At 39.2% G+C, this 19,784-nt stretch overlaps 2 protein-coding genes across 2 annotated transcripts; both read left to right on the top strand.

Annotated features, from left to right (window-relative positions):
• The first annotated feature begins 74 nt into the window (after positions 1-74).
• On the top strand, positions 75-5,424 carry lipt1 (lipoyltransferase 1). The gene is made up of 4 exons (XM_074627134.1): positions 75-133; positions 3,362-3,916; positions 3,996-4,217; positions 4,839-5,424. The coding sequence occupies exons 1-4, from the start codon at positions 103-105 to the stop codon at positions 5,234-5,236; spliced, it is 1,206 nt and encodes a 401-aa protein (XP_074483235.1). The 5' UTR covers positions 75-102; the 3' UTR covers positions 5,237-5,424.
• A 1,577-nt stretch (positions 5,425-7,001) lies between these two features.
• LOC141762770 (eukaryotic translation initiation factor 5B-like) lies at positions 7,002-19,549 on the top strand. The gene is made up of 21 exons (XM_074626824.1): positions 7,002-7,141; positions 12,598-12,729; positions 13,198-13,261; positions 13,367-13,889; positions 14,456-14,598; positions 14,681-14,758; positions 14,838-14,988; positions 15,145-15,273; positions 15,355-15,534; positions 15,679-15,935; positions 16,011-16,118; positions 16,227-16,337; positions 16,427-16,494; positions 16,881-17,022; positions 17,099-17,230; positions 17,317-17,499; positions 18,076-18,237; positions 18,327-18,458; positions 18,553-18,633; positions 19,183-19,259; positions 19,381-19,549. The coding sequence occupies exons 1-21, from the start codon at positions 7,017-7,019 to the stop codon at positions 19,547-19,549; spliced, it is 3,147 nt and encodes a 1,048-aa protein (XP_074482925.1). The 5' UTR covers positions 7,002-7,016.
• Positions 19,550-19,784: the final 235 nt, after the last annotated feature.

The raw sequence follows: 19,784 nt of genomic DNA, 5'->3' as shown, positions 1-19,784 counted from the left end.
CTCTCCCTTCATTAATAAATGTGATGTAGCAGCAGAATGACAGGATGCATGATGACCTCAGGCTCTAACAGGCCTGAGAGGAACTCTGGCACATCTGTCCAGATGCAAATGACTAAAGAGAGGAAATCCAGAGGTGCTTTAAACTTCACTTTACTTTGTGATGTTGAGATGAAGCTTCATGAAGCTGCTGAGGGATGAGCCCTGATCAGCTTCATGAAGCTTCATGAAGGTTCATCCCTCAGCACACATATATTATATTATATATATTATATATATATAGCTTCATGAAGCTGATCAGGGCTCATCTCTCAGCACATATATATTATATTATATATATCATATATAATATAATATATATGTTTCTACTCTGGCAGCAACATTTCATATATATATATATATATATATATTAATATTGTTAGTGATATTGACTTATTATTATAAATATTATTATTTATATATATATATATTAATATTGTTAGTGATATTGACTTATTATTATATATATATATATTAATATTGTTAGTGATATTGATTTATTATTATATATATATATATTAATATTGTTAGTGATATTGATTTATTATTATATATATATATATTAATATTGTTAGTGATATTGATTTATTATTATTATTATTATATATATATAAAATAAGTCAATATCACTAACAAGATTAATATATATATATATATCTTGTTAGTGATATTGACTTATTATTATATATATATATATTAATATTGTTAGTGATATTGATTTATTATTATAAATATTATTATATATATATATTAACATTGTTAGTGATATTGATTTATTATTATAAATATTATTATATATATATATTAATATTGTTAGTGATATTGATTTATTATTATATATATATTAATATTGTTAGTGATATTGATTTATTATTATAAATATTATTATATATATATATATATATTAATATTGTTAGTGATATTGATTTATTATTATATATATATTAATATTGTTAGTGATATTGATTTATTATTATAAATATTATTATTTATATATATATATTAATATTGTTAGTGATATTGATTTATTATTATTATTATTATATATATAAAATAAATCAATATCACTAACAAGATTAATATATATATATATATCTTGTTAGTGATATTGACTCATTATTATATATATATATATATTAATATTGTTAGTGATATTGATTTATTATTATAAATATTATTATATATATATATTAATATTGTTAGTGATATTGATTTATTATTATAAATATTATTATATATATATATATTAATATTGTTAGTGATATTGATTTATTATTATAAATATTATTATATATATATATATATTAATATTGTTAGTGATATTGATTTATTATTATATATATATTAATATTGTTAGTGATATTGACTTATTATTATAAATATTATTATTTATATATATATATTAATATTGTTAGTGATATTGATTTATTATTATTATTATTATATATATAAAATAAATCAATATCACTAACAAGATTAATATATATATATATATCTTGTTAGTGATATTGACTTATTATTATATATATATATATATTAATATTGTTAGTGATATTGATTTATTATTATAAATATTATTATATATATATATTAATATTGTTAGTGATATTGATTTATTATTATAAATATTATTATATATATATATATATATATTAATATTGTTAGTGATATTGATTTATTATTATATATATATATATTAATATTGTTAGTGATATTGACTTATTATTATAAATATTATTATTTATATATATATATATTAATATTGTTAGTGATATTGACTTATTATTATATATATATATATTAATATTGTTAGTGATATTGATTTATTATTATATATATATATATTAATATTGTTAGTGATATTGATTTATTATTATTATTATTATATATATATAAAATAAGTCAATATCACTAACAAGATTAATATATATATATATATCTTGTTAGTGATATTGACTTATTATTATATATATATATATTAATATTGTTAGTGATATTGATTTATTATTATAAATATTATTATATATATATATATTAATATTGTTAGTGATATTGATTTATTATTATATATATATTAATATTGTTAGTGATATTGACTTATTATTATAAATATTATTATTTATATATATATATTAATATTGTTAGTGATATTGATTTATTATTATATATATATATATTAATATTGTTAGTGATATTGATTTATTATTATTATTATTATATATATATAAAATAAGTCAATATCACTAACAAGATTAATATATATATATATATCTTGTTAGTGATATTGACTTATTATTATATATATATATATTAATATTGTTAGTGATATTGATTTATTATTATAAATATTATTATATATATATATTAATATTGTTAGTGATATTGATTTATTATTATAAATATTATTATATATATATATATTAATATTGTTAGTGATATTGATTTATTATTATAAATATTATTATATATATATATATATATATATATATATATTAATATTGTTAGTGATATTGATTTATTATTATAAATATTATTATATATATATATATTAATATTGTTAGTGATATTGATTTATTATTATAAATATTATTATATATATATATATATATATATATATATTAATATTGTTAGTGATATTGATTTATTATTATAAATATTATTATATATATATATTAATATTGTTAGTGATATTGATTTATTATTATAAATATTATTATATATATATATATATATATTAATATTGTTAGTGATATTGATTTATTATTATATATATATATATTAATATTGTTAGTGATATTGATTTATTATTATATATATATATATTAATCTTGTTAGTGATATTGACTTATTATATATATATTTAGTGATATTGACTGGAAGGAAGTTTGTTCCTTACCACAAAAGTTCCTTCTAACAAATCCGGTAAAAGAGGTGTCCTTTAAATTAAATCTGTATCCAGTGAAACGTTTCTTACGGAAGTTAAAGAGTGACATATAATAGATGTAAACTGTTCATCCTGTTCATTTATTCTGCTCCGGTACATTAACATGTGAATTGTGGAAAGAAGTCAATAATGTTATACTTGTTAACATTTTCTCAGATTTGAACACTACTGTAGAAATATTATATCTGGTTGCTATGGTTACAGCGACAAAGACAGTGATGCATTTTGTCTTATTAATTTAATTTTAATCTCTCGTGACGTTCCACATTCACAAGTGCAAATTAATATAAAATACAAATCTATAAAATAAAGTGATATATATTTAAATATTTGCATAATGAAGGTTAATTGAATTGATTTAAATGTGATTGTCTCGTTAAGGATCCGTCCAACATGTCGAAGTGAAGACACCGTTGGACGCCATGATGTCACACGTCAGGAGGACGTTGTCTCTCGTGAGACGCTGCTCGGGTCTGGTTCGGTCCAGCTCCTCCTCCTCCAGCAGCGGCGGCGTGCTCGCGTCCTCTGACGGCGCCGGGCTGGTCCTGCGCTCCCGGTCCACCGACGTGTACCAGAACCTGGCCCTGGAGGACTGGATCGACGCCAACGTGGACCTGACGCGGCGCGGCATCCTGCTGCTGTGGAGGAACCGGCCGGCCGTGGTCATCGGGCGCCACCAGAACCCCTGGACCGAGTGCAACCTGCCGGCAATGAGGAGGGCGGGGGTGCCTCTGGCCCGCCGGCGGAGCGGCGGCGGCACCGTCTTCCACGACCTCGGGAACCTCAACCTGACGTTCTTCACCTCCAAGAAGGCGTATGACCGCCAGAGGAACCTGAAGGTCATCACGGACGCTCTGAGGCGGGTCAGACCGGAGCTGGACGTCCACGCCACCGACCGGCTGGACATTCTGCTCAACGGACGCTTCAAGATCTCAGGTACGGGGGGGACTACGTATCTACGTATCCCAGAGTGCACTGCAACAGGATTATCAATAAGGTGTGTTGTTGTTCACAGGAAGTGCGTCCAGGCTGAGCAGGAAGTCGTCGTACCATCACTGCACGCTGCTGCACTCCGCCGACCGCTCCGCCCTCGCCGCCGTGCTCCGCCCCTCCTGCCCCGGTATCCATAGCAACGCCACGCCTAGCGTCCCCTCACCCGTCGCCAACCTGCTGGACCACGCCCCCTCGCTGCAGTGGGAGGAGCTACTGGACGCTCTGGTGCACCAGTACAACGCAGGTACGGTCCGGGTCCTGGTGGACGGCATCCTCTGCTGGACATGTAGAGGAACTACAGATAGATACGACCTCATGAGATTTAATAACTAATTATTATAATAAATATAATAACTGATGATTCACAAAAAAAACAACTAAACTAACTTCAGCTGCTGATCAACACAGAGAGAGTTTACAGCTTTAATACTAATGCACTGTCCTTTAAATAAAAATACAATATATAGAAAAATACTAATTCAAAATATATAAAAATAAAAAATACAATATGTAGAAAAATAAAAATACAGGAAAATAAAACTACAAAATATATAAAAATAAAAATACAGAAAATTTAAAGTACAATACATAGAAAAATAATAATACAGATAAATAAAAATTAAATGTATTAAAAACATATAGACAAATAAAAATATGAGAGAGAGAGCGACCTGTCAATATTGTTCAGTAAGTTATGAATGAATTAAAGAGCAACATAACAGCAGACGATAGTGAAGTATTTGCTGCAGTGATGTTGTCGTGTACTCGTTACGCTGTGACATCACTCAGTCTGCTCTCAAAGGGCTCTTAAACCTGACTTGAAGTACCGCTGTGATTAAAATGACGTTGTTGTTGTGACCCTCAGAGTTCGGCTACGGCGCCGCCTCGACGCTCGTCGACCCGGCTGATGAGTCGGCGTTCCCTGGCGTGGGCAAGGCGGCGGCGGAGCTGCGCGGCTGGGACTGGACGTTCGGTAAGACGCCTAAATTCAGCGTGCGGACCGTGCTGGAGCTGACGGACGAGCGCTCCGCTCCGCTGCAGGCGGAAGTGAAGAACGGCGTGATCGAGAGCTGCCGGCTGGACGTCCCCGTGGACTGGCTGCCTCTGCGGCTGAGCGGCGAAGTGAGCGGCGTGCTGGTCGGAGAGAGGTTCTGTCCTCATCGAGCGGCCGCGGCCTTTTCCGCTCTGCTGCGGACGGAGAGCGGCGAGCTGAGGGACAGACTACGCCGCCTGTGTGACGCCGTGGTGGCGGCGATGGGCTGAAATAAACCTGATGGACTCAAACAGCAGCTGTCACTGACCTCTGACCTCTGACCCATCTACAGAGATAAAGAGGTTATTAATACAGATGTTTTAATGTATTCATTCATTGTTGCCTTAATTACAACTATTATCAGATCGTTTGTTCTTTGCATTTCTGCTGTGATTAATAAAATAAATAAATAAATAAACTATATTTTCTCATTTCAAGTAAAAAAAATATATATATTTCAAGCTGTGACTAATTAAATCTGTATTCATTAATTAATTAATTGATTATTTATTGAAGTAAATCTCTTATTGATTATTTATTGATTTAAATATCTTATTATTTATTATTTATTGATTTAAATCTCTTATTATTTATTATTTATTGATTTAAATCTCTTTATTATTGATTATTTATTTAAGTAAATCTCTTGTTATTTATTATTTATTGATTTAAATCTCTTTATTATTGATTATTTGATTTGTTGGGGTCAAAATCGTGACGTGCCTCAGAGAGGTCACGTCACAATGCGCATGCGCAATCCCTCTGATTCGAGCCATGCGTGCTGCTGGAGGAGAGAGAGAAAAAGGAGGAGGTGTCACTTCGCTGTTTTCTCCTGGAACTAAATGCTTATTTACTCATCATGTTGTCTAAATATGACCTTTTATTACCAATGTATTCATATTTTATAGTTATATTATATATAGCCACGGGCTCTACATTTTTACAGCTATTATTATTAAGATTAAGATTATATTATTACATTTTAATTACATTTATTATTACATATTATAATGCTATTTTACATTTTCTTTTTATTCATACTATGTTTATTGTCTTTTTTCATTTTGAATAAACAGAAAAAAACAAAAGAAATTCACAAAAAACCTCCTTCCCGTCCCCAATAACACATATTATCATGGTAAAAAGAAAAAAATGAACAAACATAACATTAAATATAAATAAATAATTGTAAATGAGAATAAAAAATAAAAATAAATGAATAATTTAATTTAAAACACATATATATAAAGGAAACACAATAAATGATGTACACAAGTAGAAATATTTAAACAAGATTTTATTTTCTAATTTTCTGGACAATAAATAACACTAAATAAAATAAATAAATAGATAAATTAATAACAACAATAATTATAATAATAATAATAATATAAACATACATATACAAGAAACGAAAGAAAGTACACACACAAGTAGAAATATTTAAATAAGATGTTTTTTTCTAAGCAAAAAAAATTCTTGACAATAACAATAATAAAATAAATAAATAAATAAACTATATTTTCTCATTTTAAGTATAAAAAAATTATTTCAAGCTGTGACAAATTAAATCTGTATTAATTAATTAATTGATTATTTATTGAAGTAATCTCTTATTATTGATTGTTTATTGATTTAAATCTCCTATTTTTTATTATTTATTTGAAGTAAATCTCTTATTTGTTATTATTTATTGATTTACATCTCTTATCTTTATTATTTATTGAAGTAAATCTCTTATTTTTATTATTTATTGAAGTAAATCTCTTATTTTTTATTATTTTCTAAGCAAAAGAAAATCTGGACAATAAATAACCCTTCATAAAATAAATAAATAAATAATGCTACAACTACTACTACTACTAATGATAATAATAATAACATACATATACAAGACACCAATAAATGAAATAAGATGTTATTGTTCACAGATCGCTGGTCGATGAGAGGAAAGAGCAGCGGAGTGAGCCCTCCCCGCTGAGTGTCCGTCACTAGGAGATCTGTGAGTGGATGAGATCCGTCCAGCGGATCAGAACTGGAACCGGAACCGGATCAGAACCAGAACCGGACCGAGAACCGGAGAACCGCCGCGGCAGCAGCATGGGCAAGAAGCAGAAGAAGTCCGGAGAGGACAGGTGAGACAGAACTCACCGAGTGTACCTGGGAACACCTGAACAGCACGAGACACACACAGGCCTGCTAGCTGCTAGCGGTTAGCTGTTAGCTGTTAGCTTAGCAGCTAGCTGAGGCGAACCACGAGAAACAGGCTTGTTGGCAGTTAGCAGTTAGCTGTTAGCTGTTAGCTGTTAGCTGTTAGCTTCCAGTGAGCTGCTCGCTGCTCGCTGCTCTCAGGCCGACCCTCAGCTCTCTATCTCGGCTCTACGTGTTCAGCTAACACACCGGTTCACCAGCGGCTACATGCTAACAACACTAGAGCTAAGCTAACTAGCTGTTAGCCTCGTTATCTCTAGTCAGACTCTGACAATGTGACAGCTGATGAATACTGAGTACTAGTACTACAAGTACACTACAGTACTAGTACTACAAGTACACTACAGTACTAGTACTACAAGTACACTACAGTACAGTACTAGTACTACAAGTACACTACACTACAGTACTAGTACTACAAGTATACTACACTACAGTACTAGTACTACAAGTACACTACAGTACTAGTACTACAAGTACACTACAGTACAGTACTAGTACTACAAGTATACTACACTACAGTACTAGTACTACAAGTACACTACAGTACAGTACTAGTACTACAAGTATACTACACTACTAGTACTACAAGTACACTACAGTACAGTACTAGTACTACAAGTATACTACACTACAGTACTAGTACTACAAGTACACTACAGTACAGTACTAGTACTACAAGTATACTACACTACTAGTACTACAAGTACACTACAGTACTAGTACTACAAGTACACTACAGTACAGTACTAGTACTACAAGTATACTACACTACAGTACTAGTACTACAAGTATACTACACTACAGTACTAGTACTACAAGTATACTACACTACAGTACTAGTACTACAAGTATACTACAGTACTAGTACACTACATGAAGTATTCTACACTACAGTGCTAGTACATGAAGTATACTACAGTACTAGTACACTACATGAAGTGTACTACAGTACTAGTACACTACATGAAGTATACTACAGTACTAGTACACTACATGAAGTATACTACAGTACTAGTACACTACATGAAGTATACTACACTACAGTACTACTACATGAAGTATACTACAGTACTAGTACACTACATGAAGTATACTACACTACAGTACTAGTACACTACATGAAGTATACTACAGTACTAGTACACTACATGAAGTATACTTCACTACAGTACTACTACATGAAGTATACTACACTACAGTACTAGTACACTACATGAAGTATACTACACTACAGTACTAGTACATGAAGTATACTACAGTACTAGTACACTACATGAAGTGTACTACAGTACTAGTACATGAAGTATACTACAGTACTAGTACACTACATGAAGTGTACTTCACTACAGTACTAGTACATGAAGTATACTTCACTACAGTACTAGTACTACAAGTATACTTCACTACAGTACTAGTACATGAAGTATACTACAGTACTAGTACATGATGAATACTACAGTACTAGTACTACAAGTATACTTCACTACAGTACTAGTACTACAAGTATACTTTACTACAGTACTAGTACACTACATGAAGTATACTACAATACTAGTACTACAAGTATACTACAGTACCAGAACTACAAGTATACTTTACTACAGTACTAGTACACTACATGAAGTACACTACAATACTAGTACTACAAGTATACTACAGTACCAGAACTACAAGTATACTTTACTACAGTACTAGTACACTACATGATGAATACAACAGTACTAGTACATGAAGTATACTTTACTACAGTACTAGTACTACTACATGAAGTATTCAGGTACTTTACTACGGTACTACTACAACAAGTATTCAGGTACTTTACTACAGTACTACTGAGTATCTGCTCACCTGGTGGTACACCTGAGGTCTTTATGAGAGGTACAGGAAGTATTCAGGTACGTTACTGTAGTAAAACTACTAGTACCACTCTGGAAATACTCCACTACCAGATCAGATGGTGCTCGCCGTGTGTCAGAGGGGCTGATGGGTAATAAAAGACAGCGTCCAGTCAGCAGGTTCTCATTGTTCAGAGAGAGAGAGACACAGAGACATAGAGACATAGAGACACAGAGAGAAAGAGAGACGAAGAGAGACGGAGAGAGACAGAGAGAGAGAGACAGAGAGAGACATAGAGAGACAGAGAGAGACATAGAGAGACATAGAGACACAGAGAGAAAGAGAGAGAAAGAGAGAGACATAGAGAAAGAGAGACGAAGAGAGACGGAGAGAGACAGAGAGAAAGAGAGACGAAGAGAGACGGAGAGAGAGAGACACAGAGAGACATAGAGACATAGAGACACAGAGAGAAAGAGAGACGAAGAGAGACGGAGAGAGACAGAGAGAGAGAGACAGAGAGAGACATAGAGAGACATAGAGACACAGAGAGAAAGAGAGAGAAAGAGAGAGACATAGAGAGACATAGAGAAAGAGAGACGAAGAGAGACGGAGAGAGAGAGAGAGAGAGAGACAGAGAGAGACATAGAGAGAGAGAGACACAGAGAGACGAAGAGAGACGGAGAGAGACGGAGAGAGAGAGACATAGAGACACAGAGAGACAGAGAGAGACATAGAGAGACATAGAGAGACATAGAGAGACAGAGAGAAAGAGAGACGAAGAGAGAGAAAGAGAGAGACATAGAGAGACATAGAGAGACAGAGAGAAAGAGAGACGAAGAGAGACGGAGAGAGAGAGAGAGAGAGAGACAGAGAGAGACATAGAGAGAGAGAGAGACAGAGAGACGAAGAGAGACGGAGAGAGACAGAGAGAGAGAGACAGAGAGAGACATAGAGAGACATAGAGACACAGAGAGACACAGAGAGAAAGAGAGAGACATAGAGAGACATAGAGAAAGAGAGACGAAGAGAGACGGAGAGAGAGAGACAGAGAGAGACATAGAGAGACATAGAGAGACATAGAGAGAGAGAGACAGAGAGAGACATAGAGAGACATAGAGACACAGAGAGAAAGAGAGAGACATAGAGAGACATAGAGAAAGAGAGACGAAGAGAGACGGAGAGAGAGAGACAGAGAGAGACAGAGAGACATAGAGAGACACAGAGAGACAGAGAGAGACATAGAGAGACATAGAGAAAGAGAGACGAAGAGAGAGAAAGAGAGAGACATAGAGAGACATAGAGAGACAGAGAGAAAGAGAGACGAAGAGAGACAGAGAGAGACATAGAGACACAGAGAGAAAGAGAGAGACATAGAGAGACATAGAGAAAGAGAGACGAAGAGAGACGGAGAGAGAGAGACAGAGAGAGACATAGAGACACAGAGAGACATAGAGACAGAGAGAAAGACAGAGAGAGAGAGAGAGACATAGAGACACAGAGAGACAGAGAGACAGAGAGAGACATAGAGACACAGAGAGAAAGAGAGAGACATAGAGAGACATAGAGAAAGAGAGACGAAGAGAGACGGAGAGAGAGAGACAGAGAGAGACATAGAGACACAGAGAGACATAGAGACAGAGAGAAAGACAGAGAGAGAGAGAGAAAGAGAGACAGAGAGAGCTCTTATCTCTATGGAGGCTGGTATTGATCAGTATTGATCAGTATTGATTGGTATTGATTGGTATAGATCAGAGGTCAGCAGCCTGCGTCTCTTCAGCTCCTCTCCAGAGGCTCTCTGTGGATTTATAAACATGAATATGAATAACTGTTCTTTTGTTTTCATTATTATTGATCATAGTTGTAGGTCTATGGTTCGACGGTGTGACGGAGTATTAGGACCACACTGAGGAAAACACACATCTGAGGTTTAGAGAGTAAAGTCATAATATTATAAAGTAGTCATTTTACGTCTTATTTTCTGTTTTTCTCGTAAAGTTATGACTTTACTAATAATAATAATAATAATAATACATTTTATTTAGTGGCGCCTTTCTGGACACCCAAGGACACCTTACAAAAATCAGTTAAAACATTGACAGATAAAATAATCTAAAAACAACAGGACATGACAGAAACATATTTGTACAGACACATAGGATGGGTGATGATGAGTACTATATAGAGTAGGCCAGTTTAAACAGGTGGGTTTTCAGGAGGGATTTGAATGATGTGATATTGTCAGACTGCCGGATGTGTGGGGGGAGTGAGTTCCATAACCTGGGAGCAGAGCAGCTGAACGCCCTGGCTCCCACGGTGCTGAGGCGTGAGGTGGGGGTGGTCAGAAGTCCGGCTGATGATGAGCGGAGGGAACGGGAGGGGGCGCACTCCTGGAGGAGGTCTGCGAGGTAGGTGGGGGCGAGGTTATGGAGGGCTTTGTAGGTGAGCAGAAGGTTTTTGTAATCGATCCGGGATTTAACAGGGAGCCAGTGCAGCTGGATGAGGATGGGGGTGATGTGGTCGGAGGACTTGGTGCGGGTGATGATCCGGGCGGCAGAGTTCTGAATGATTTGGAGTCTGTTGAGTAGTTTGATGGGAATGCCAGAGAGGACAGCGTTGCAATAGTCGATCCGGGATGTAACAAATGAGTGAACCAGGATTTCAGTGCTGGAGTGGGACAGGGATGGGCGGAGTCTGGAGATGTTGCGGAGGTGGAAGAAGGCAGTCCGGGTGATGTTTTTTATGTGGGATGAAAAAGAGAGTGTGCTGTCCAGGGTGGCCCCAAGACTCTTGACATGGGTGGAGAACGGTACTGGGAAGCCATCAATGGTGATGTTTTGAGCAGTGGTGTGTTGAGTTTTGGAGATGTTGTTCTTGGAGCCGATGAGCAGGGCCTCGGTTTTATGGCTGTTGAGTTTTAAAAAGTTCCTGCTCATCCAGCTCCTGATGTGTTGAAGGCAGGTGGTGAGGGAGGCGGGTGGCAGGGCTGCAGTGGGTGCAGTGGAAATGTAGACCTGTGTGTCATCGGCATAACAGTGGAATCGGACATTGTGATGACGGAGGATAGTGCCAAGGGGAAGGAGGTAAATGATAAACAGGAGTGGACCCAATACTGACCCCTGGGGGACACCCAGTGAAACAGCGGAGCACCTTGACCTGTGATTACCCAGTTTCACAAATTGTAGTCTGTCGGTGAGGTATGAGGAGAACCATGTGAGTGCAACACCGGTGATACCAATATCAGTCAGACGTGTGATGAGTAGTGGGTGGGAGATGGTGTCAAAGGCAGCAGTGAGGTCGAGGAGTAATATTACGACTATTCCTGATTGGTTGGTATTGATCAGTTATTGGTTGTTATTGATGTGTGTGATCAGTGCTAAGGAGGAGGGCTGCGTGGACATCGATGCTCTGATTGGCTGGTATTGATCAGTATTGATATTGTTATTGATCTGTGTCTAGTGCTAAGGAGGAGGGCGGCGTGGACATCGATGCTCTGATTGGCTGGTATTGATCAGTATTGATATTGTTATTGATCTGTGTCTAGTGCTAAGGAGGAGGGCGGCGTGGACATCGATGCTCTGGCTGCAGAGATAGAAGGAGCCGGAGCCTCCAGAGAGATCAGAGGGAAGAAGAAGAAGAAGGGAGGAGGAGGAGGAGCCAAGAAGGATGACTACGAGTAAGACACACACTACACCTCCTCTTCTTCTTCATCATCTTCTCTTTCTTACTCCTCTTCTTCTTCTCCTTTTCCTCCTCCTCTTCTTCTTTCCTCCTCTTCATCATCACCATCTTCTTCTTCTTCATCTTTATCTCTTTCTTACTCCTCTTCTTCTTCTTTATCTCTTTCTTACTCCTCCTCTTCTTCTTCATCATATTCTCTTTCTTACACCTCTTCTTCTCCTCTTCCTCCTCTTCATCATCACCATCTTCTTCTTTTTCTTCTTCTTCTTCTTCTCCTCCTCCTCGTCCTCCTCCTATTCTTCTCCTCCTTCCCCGCTCCTCTTCTTCTTCATCTTTATCTCTTTCCTACTCCTCTTCTTCCTCTTCTCCTCCTCCTCCTCTTCATCTTTATCTCTTTCTTACTCCTCTCCTCCTCCTCCTCTTCTTCATCAGTGTAACAGTGGTTGTGTGTGTCCTCCTGCAGTGAGGAGGAGATCCTGAAGGAGCTGGAGGAGTTGTCTCTGGAGACTCAGGGAGGAAAATCAAAGGTCAGCCCTCCTCAACATCTTTACATCACATTACTTTACATATATATCCATCTATCTATCTATAGATCTACATATCTATCTATCTAATAACGTCTTCTTCTGCAGAAGGAGGAGGAGGAGGTGGAGAGCGTGGAGCCTCCCAGACCAGAGAAGAAGAAGACCAGGAAGGGGAAGAAAGGAGGAGGCAGCCAAAACCTCAAAACCAAAGGAGGTAAAAAAACCTCGGTGTCGGACCAAGAGGAGAACAAAGACCTGAAGGGAGGAGGAGGAGGAGGGAAGGAGGAGGACGGCTCAGAGGATGACGACGAGGACTTAACCTCCAGGAGAGACAGGAAGAAGAAGAACAAAGGCAAAGCGGCGAAGGCGGACAGCGAGGACGAGGCGGAGGATGGAGGAGGAGGAGGCCTCAAGATGAAGACGGCGGCGCAGAAGAAGGCGGAGAAGAAGGAGCGGGACAAGAAGAAGAAGGAGGAGGACAGGATGAAGCAGAAGAAGCAGAAGGAGAGGGAGAAGAAGAAGGAGGGCAGCGTGGAGCCAGAGAAGAAGATGGCCGAGGCCACGCCCCCTCAGGTAGCTCCACCTGTAGCAGCGGAGGAGGAACAGGAAGGGGCGGAGCCTGCAGGTGAAGGTAAGATAGTCAGACAGGAAGTTATAAATACGCCTTTAAAGCTGCAGATTTCACTAAATTTCTTCTTCTTCTTCTTTTTCTTTTTTCTTTTAATTTTTTTTCTTCCTTATTTTATTATTGTTCTTTTAATTATTTCTTTTTCTTTTTTTCTCTTTTTTTCTTTTTCTTTATTTTTTCTTCCTCTTTTTCTTTTTTCTTATTATTTTCTTTTTATTTATAATTTAAATTTAATTTTGCTTTTTTTTTTCTTCCTTATTTTATTATTTGCTTTTTTGTTATTTCATCTTTTTGTTTTTTATTTTCTCTTCTCTTTCTTTTTTGTTACTTTTTCCACTTTTTGTTTTTTCATCCTCTTATTTTTTTATTTTTATATTCTTTTTAATTTATAATTTTAATTTAATTTGACTTTTTTCTTCTTTTTATTTATTTTCTTTTTCTTTTTTCTTCCACTTTTTAAAAAAAAAATTCCATGCTTTTTATTAATTGTTTTTCCACTTTTAATTTTTTTCTTCCTCTCTTTTCTTCTTCTTCTTCTTCTTCTTCTGTTTCTGTTGTTTTCTTTGCAGAGGAGGTCGAGGTCGAGGGTGACAAGGATAAGAAAGACAAGAAGAAGAAGAAGGGGGAGAAGGTTGAGAAGGAGGAGGAGAAGAAGGGACCCAGCAAGGCCACAGTTAAGGCCATGCAGGAGGCTCTGGCCAAGATGAAGGAGGTGGGGCATTCTGGGTAACGTAGTCACGGAGTCAACGGTGAGTTTTTAAAGTGTGATGATGGTTAACGTTTTCCGTCTGTAGGAGGAGGAGCAAGCCAAGAGGGAGGAGGAGGAGCGCCTGAAGAGGCTGGAGGAGATGGAGAAGCAGAGGGAGGAGCAGGTAACACACCTCCTCTTCCTCCTTTAACATCTGAACCGTCCACCAGGCTCCCTCTCTGACCTTTGACCCCTCCTTATAGGAGCGCCTGGAGCTGGAGAGGAAGGAGAAGAAGAAGCAGAAGGAGAAGGAGAGGAAGGAGCGTCTGAAGAAGGAGGGGAAGCTGCTCACTAAAGCCCAGAAGGCTGCGCGAGCTCGGGCCGAGGCCACGCTCAAGATACTGCAGGCCCAGGGTGAGGCTACGCTAGCTTAGCTTAGCTTAGCTTAGCATAAAGACTGGAAGCAGGGGGGACTGCTAGCCTAGCTCTGTCCGCTAGAGCTCAACATGTTATCTCTGGTCTGTTACTTCCTGTTTACTACTCAGTACTCACAGTTCTTTTACTGCGTAGGTATTAAGGTGCCAACCAAAGACTCGCTGCCAAAGAAGAAGCCGGTTTACGGAGACAAGAGGAAGAAGAAGCCCGCCGCCGCCGCCGCCGCCGCCGCCGCCGCCGCCGCCATCATCCAGACCCCTGAAGGTAACACACCTGAGAACAGGACCAGGATCATCATCACTGTTACCATGACAACCTAAATAAAACACTTGTCTTCTCTCCTAGAAACATCAGAGGTGACATCGCCCACCCCGGAGACGCCGGAGCCCGTTGCCATGGAGACGGAAGCTGAGACGCCGGCTGCAGAGCCAGGTGAGTCAGGAGAGAGAGAGAGAGAGAGAATACCTGGATTCATCATCATGGTGACACTGACTTCTTCTTCTCTCCCTCCTCTCTTTCTGTCCATCTTCCTCTTCCTTTTCCATCTCTCTTTCCTCCTCCCTTCCTGTTCTTCTTCATCCTCTTTTCCTTTTCCTGTTCCTCTTCTCTTTCCTCTTCTTCTTCTTCTTCTTCTTCTTCTTCTTCTTCTTCTTCTTATTCTTGTTATTCTTGTTGAAGACACCGCCGCTCCTCCTCAGCCTGCCGGTAGCGACGAAGACGAGGACGAGGATGAAGACGATGACGACGAGGAAAGCGATGAAGAGAAGGAGGCGCCGACGACGCCGACGGTGGCAGTTCCGCCGCCAGCAAGTCACGGGAAGAGGAGGTCGGCGAAGGAGAGCGAGGACGAGAGCACCGAGAGCGAGGACGACGACGGGAGGACAAAGGATGAGCGGCTGTACGACCGAGCCAAGAGGAGGATCGAGGTGAGAAGAGGAGGAGGAGTGAGAGCTCGCCTCTCTTCACGCCGTCTCTGACTGACTGACTGTGTGTTTCCATAGAAACGGCGGGCGGAGAACATAAAGAACATCGACCTGGACAGGCTGAGGTCGCCGGTGGTGTGCGTGCTCGGACACCTAGACACCGGGAAGACCAAGATCCTCGACAAGGTGACGCTTAGCCAGAGATTCACTTCCTGTTTCTGATGATGTAGATCACCATGGTAACCATCTCACCTGTGTGTGTGTGTGTGTGTGTGTGTGTGTGTGTGTGTGTAGCTGCGACACACCAACGTGCAGGACGGCGAGGCCGGAGGAATCACTCAGCAGATCGGCGCCACAAACGTCCCGCAGGAGACGATCGAGGAGCAGACGAGGATGGTTAAAAACGTAGGACGGCGCCCGCGTACATTTATCAACTTTAATAATAATAATAATTATAATATAATAACGTGTTAATGAGAGTGTCGTCTGTGCAGTTTGACCATGAAAACCTGAGGATCCCCGGCATGCTGATCATCGACACGCCAGGACACAAGTCCTTCAGGTAACAGGCACGACTGATACACCTGTTGTTGTGACACCTACACCAACCGGCCAGACTACATAGAAAAAAACAGCAGTTTTACCTCGCCAAATTTGTTCAGAAACAGATTTTGGCGGACTGCTGAGGTGAAATAAGTAAAGTTTACAAGCGTATTTTCAACCGCTGCACAGGAAACACATCGTGCGCTTAGGATTGTGGGTGTTTTAGGAGTGCGGAGGATACACACATCTTTGAAAATCCTCTTAATGAAAGACTCATTCAGCCGTTGAAGGATCCTTTCTTGACTTTGAGGAACACCGTTTGTTTGTTTTGTCCAAACCTCAACGTCACTACTGATGCATTAAATCGGTTAAAATGTTAACCTGGTTCTGCATGTGTGCGCTCAGTAACCTGAGGAACAGAGGCAGCTCTCTGTGCGACATCGCCATCCTGGTGGTGGACATCATGCACGGCCTGGAGCCTCAAACGCTCGAGTCCATCAACCTGCTGAAGGAGAAGAAGTGCCCCTTCATCGTGGCCCTCAACAAGGTCAGTCCCCTCCTCATCCTCCGCCACCTTCTTCTTCTTCTTCTTCTTGTTTTTTGACGCCGTTGTCTGTCGTCAGATCGACCGTCTGTACGACTGGAAGAAGAGTCCAGAAACGGACGTCGTGGCCACGCTGAAGAAGCAGAAGAAGAACACCAAGGACGAGTTCGACGAGAGGGTCAAGGCCGTCATTTTAGAGTTCGCTCAGCAGGTCATTACATCATCACTCAATCAACCAATCACAGCATTGCTCTTCTTCTTCTTATATCTATAAGTTGTGTTATTATTGCTCCTCAGGGTCTCAACGCCGCCTTGTTCTACGAGAACAAAGACCCCCGGACGTTCGTGTCGTTGGTTCCCACCTCGGCCCACAGCGGCGACGGGATGGGGAACCTCATCGCCCTGTTGGTGGAGCTCACCCAGACCATGCTGGCCCGCCGGCTGGCGCACTGCGACGAGCTGCGAGCTCAGGTCATGGAGGTAAGAGAGTCTGACGTTGTAGTTGACCGACCACCACGTTCCAGATGGCGTCCGTTTTCATCTTGTTTTTTGACTGTTCTCATTTTGTTTTTTTGACCGTTGTCGTCTTGTTTTTTGACCGTTGTCATTTTGTTTTTTTGACCGTTGTCGTCTTGTTTTTTGGCCATTGTCGTCATGTTTTTTGACCGTTGTCGTCTTGTATTTTGACCGTTGTCGTCTTGTTTTTTGACCATTGTCGTCTTGTTTTTTGACCGTTGTCGTCTTGTTTTTTGACCATTGTCGTCTTGTTTTTTGACCGTTGTCGTCTTGTTTTTTGACCGTTGTCGTCTTGTTTTTTGACCGTTGCCGTCTTGTTTTTTGACCGTTGCCGTCTTGTTTTTTGACCGTTGCCGTCTTGTTTTTTGACCGTTGTCGTCTTGTTTTTTGACCGTTGTCGTCTTGTTTTTTGACCGTTGTCATCTTGGTTTTTGTCCGTCGCCATCTTGGTTTTTTGACCGTTGTCATCTTGGTTTTTGTCCGTCGCCATCTTGTTTTTTTGACCGTTGTCCTCCGGTTGATGGCGTCTTGTGTGTTCAGGTCAAAGCGCTGCCCGGGATGGGAACCACGATAGACGTCATCCTATTTAACGGGACACTGCGGGAGGGAGAGACCATCATCGTACCGGGGGTGGAGGGACCAATCGTAACGCAGATCAGAAGGTTGCTGCTGCCGCTGCCGCTGAAGGAGCTCGGAGTCAAGGTTTGTTTCAAAATAAAAGACCTATGGGACTCTGACATCATGAGCTACATTGATTGATTGATTGATTGATTGATTGATTGATTGATTAGACCCAGTACGAGAAGCACAAGGAGGTGTCGACGGCTCAGGGCGTGAAGATTCTGGGTAAAGACCTGGAGAAGACGCTGGCGGGGCTCCCCCTGCTGGTGGCTCACAAGGACGACGAGATCCCCGTCCTGAGGGTAATATTCACACACATCACTCACCACCATGTTAAAGAGGTCTGTTACTGGTCCCGCTGAGGCTCCCAGTTCACTGACTGGTGCTGGTTTACAGGATGAACTGGTGCGGGAGCTCAAACAGACGGTGGGACCACTGGAGGCTCTGCTGGAGTTCCTCCGGACATCCAAAGTCCCCGTAAGTACCCCTTCACTGTTTACCTGTCTGTCTTGGTTTTTTGACCGTTGTCATCTTGTTTTTTGACCGTTGTCATCTTGTTTTTTTGACCGTTGTCATCTTGTGTTTTGACCGTTGTCATCTTGTGTTTTTGACCGTTGTCATCTTGTGTTTTTGACCGTTGTCATCTTGTTTTTTGACCGTTGTCATCTTGGTTTTTGACCGTTGTCATCTTGTTTTTTGACCGTTGTCATCTTGTTTTTTGACCGTTGTCGTCTTGTCTTTTTGACCTTCGTCATCTTGTGTTTTTGACCGTTGTCATCTTGTGTTTTTGACCGTTGTCATCTTGGTTTTTGACCGTTGTCATTTTGTTTTCTGACCGTTGTCATCTTGTTTTTTTGACCGTTGTCATCTTGGTTCAGCAACACAAAAGCAGCGCACAAAAATCTTCACTCTCATTTTAAAAAACTATTAGTAAAGCCTCCCACATCGGGGCCTTACTCTGAAAAGCAACAGGAAGCAGAAACTAAAAGAGGAGCTGACCTTTGACCACTGCTTGTCTCTCTGCAGTACGCCGGCATCAATATCGGTCCGGTTCATAAGAAGGATGTAATGAAGGCGTCGACGATGCTGGAGCACGACCTACAGTACGTCACCTATTACCATCTAAGCTCTCAGTTATCACTCCCCAATCGATCACACCACGACCATAATGATCAACAGGAAGTTGAGGCGATTGATTGACGCTGATGTTGTTGTCGTGTGCAGGTACGCCGTGATCTTGGCGTTCGACGTAAAGGTGGAGCGGGAAAATCAGGAGATGGCCGACACGCTGGGAGTTCGCATCTTCTGGGCTGAAATCATCTACCATCTGTTCGCCGCGTTCACCAAGTACAGAGAGGACTACAAGAAGGCCAAGCAGGATGAGTTCAAGTAGGAAAACTCTTTATTCTATATTTATTTATTTATTTATTTATAAAGTGTCACCAAAATCTTTGGGATCGATCTGTTTTGTGTTTATGTAGAACAATTTTATAAAAAGAAACATGTCAAATTGTTGTATTTTTTAACACTTTTATCAATTATTGTAGTTATAAGGTTTTTAATTATTGTATTTATTTTTTATAACTATAATTGTTTTCTTTTGTTTAATTTTTGTAATTTATTTTCAT

The sequence above is a fragment of the Sebastes fasciatus genome, chromosome 24 (assembly GCF_043250625.1).
Source record: "Sebastes fasciatus isolate fSebFas1 chromosome 24, fSebFas1.pri, whole genome shotgun sequence".
Classification (NCBI taxonomy): Eukaryota; Metazoa; Chordata; class Actinopteri; order Perciformes; family Sebastidae; genus Sebastes; species Sebastes fasciatus.
Note: the sequence above shows the minus strand (reverse complement) of the source record. Positions and strands in the feature narration are given on the sequence as shown.

What these genes read in the sequence shown, in the direction of transcription:
- LOC141762770 (XM_074626824.1), top strand. Translation starts at nt 7,017, where the DNA reads ATGAGATCCGTCCAGCGGATCAGAACTGGAACCGGAACCGGATCAGAA. An exon ending in GGCGGAGCCTGCAGGTGAAG is followed by an intron (nt 13,890 to 14,455) that starts GTAAGATAGTCA and finishes TTTTCTTTGCAG; the next exon opens with AGGAGGTCGAGGTCGAGGGT. An exon ending in TCCGGACATCCAAAGTCCCC is followed by an intron (nt 18,634 to 19,182) that starts GTAAGTACCCCT and finishes GTCTCTCTGCAG; the next exon opens with TACGCCGGCATCAATATCGG.
- lipt1 (XM_074627134.1), top strand. Translation starts at nt 103, where the DNA reads ATGCAAATGACTAAAGAGAGGAAATCCAGAG. An exon ending in CGGACGCTTCAAGATCTCAG is followed by an intron (nt 3,917 to 3,995) that starts GTACGGGGGGGA and finishes TGTTGTTCACAG; the next exon opens with GAAGTGCGTCCAGGCTGAGC. An exon ending in GGTGCACCAGTACAACGCAG is followed by an intron (nt 4,218 to 4,838) that starts GTACGGTCCGGG and finishes TGTGACCCTCAG; the next exon opens with AGTTCGGCTACGGCGCCGCC.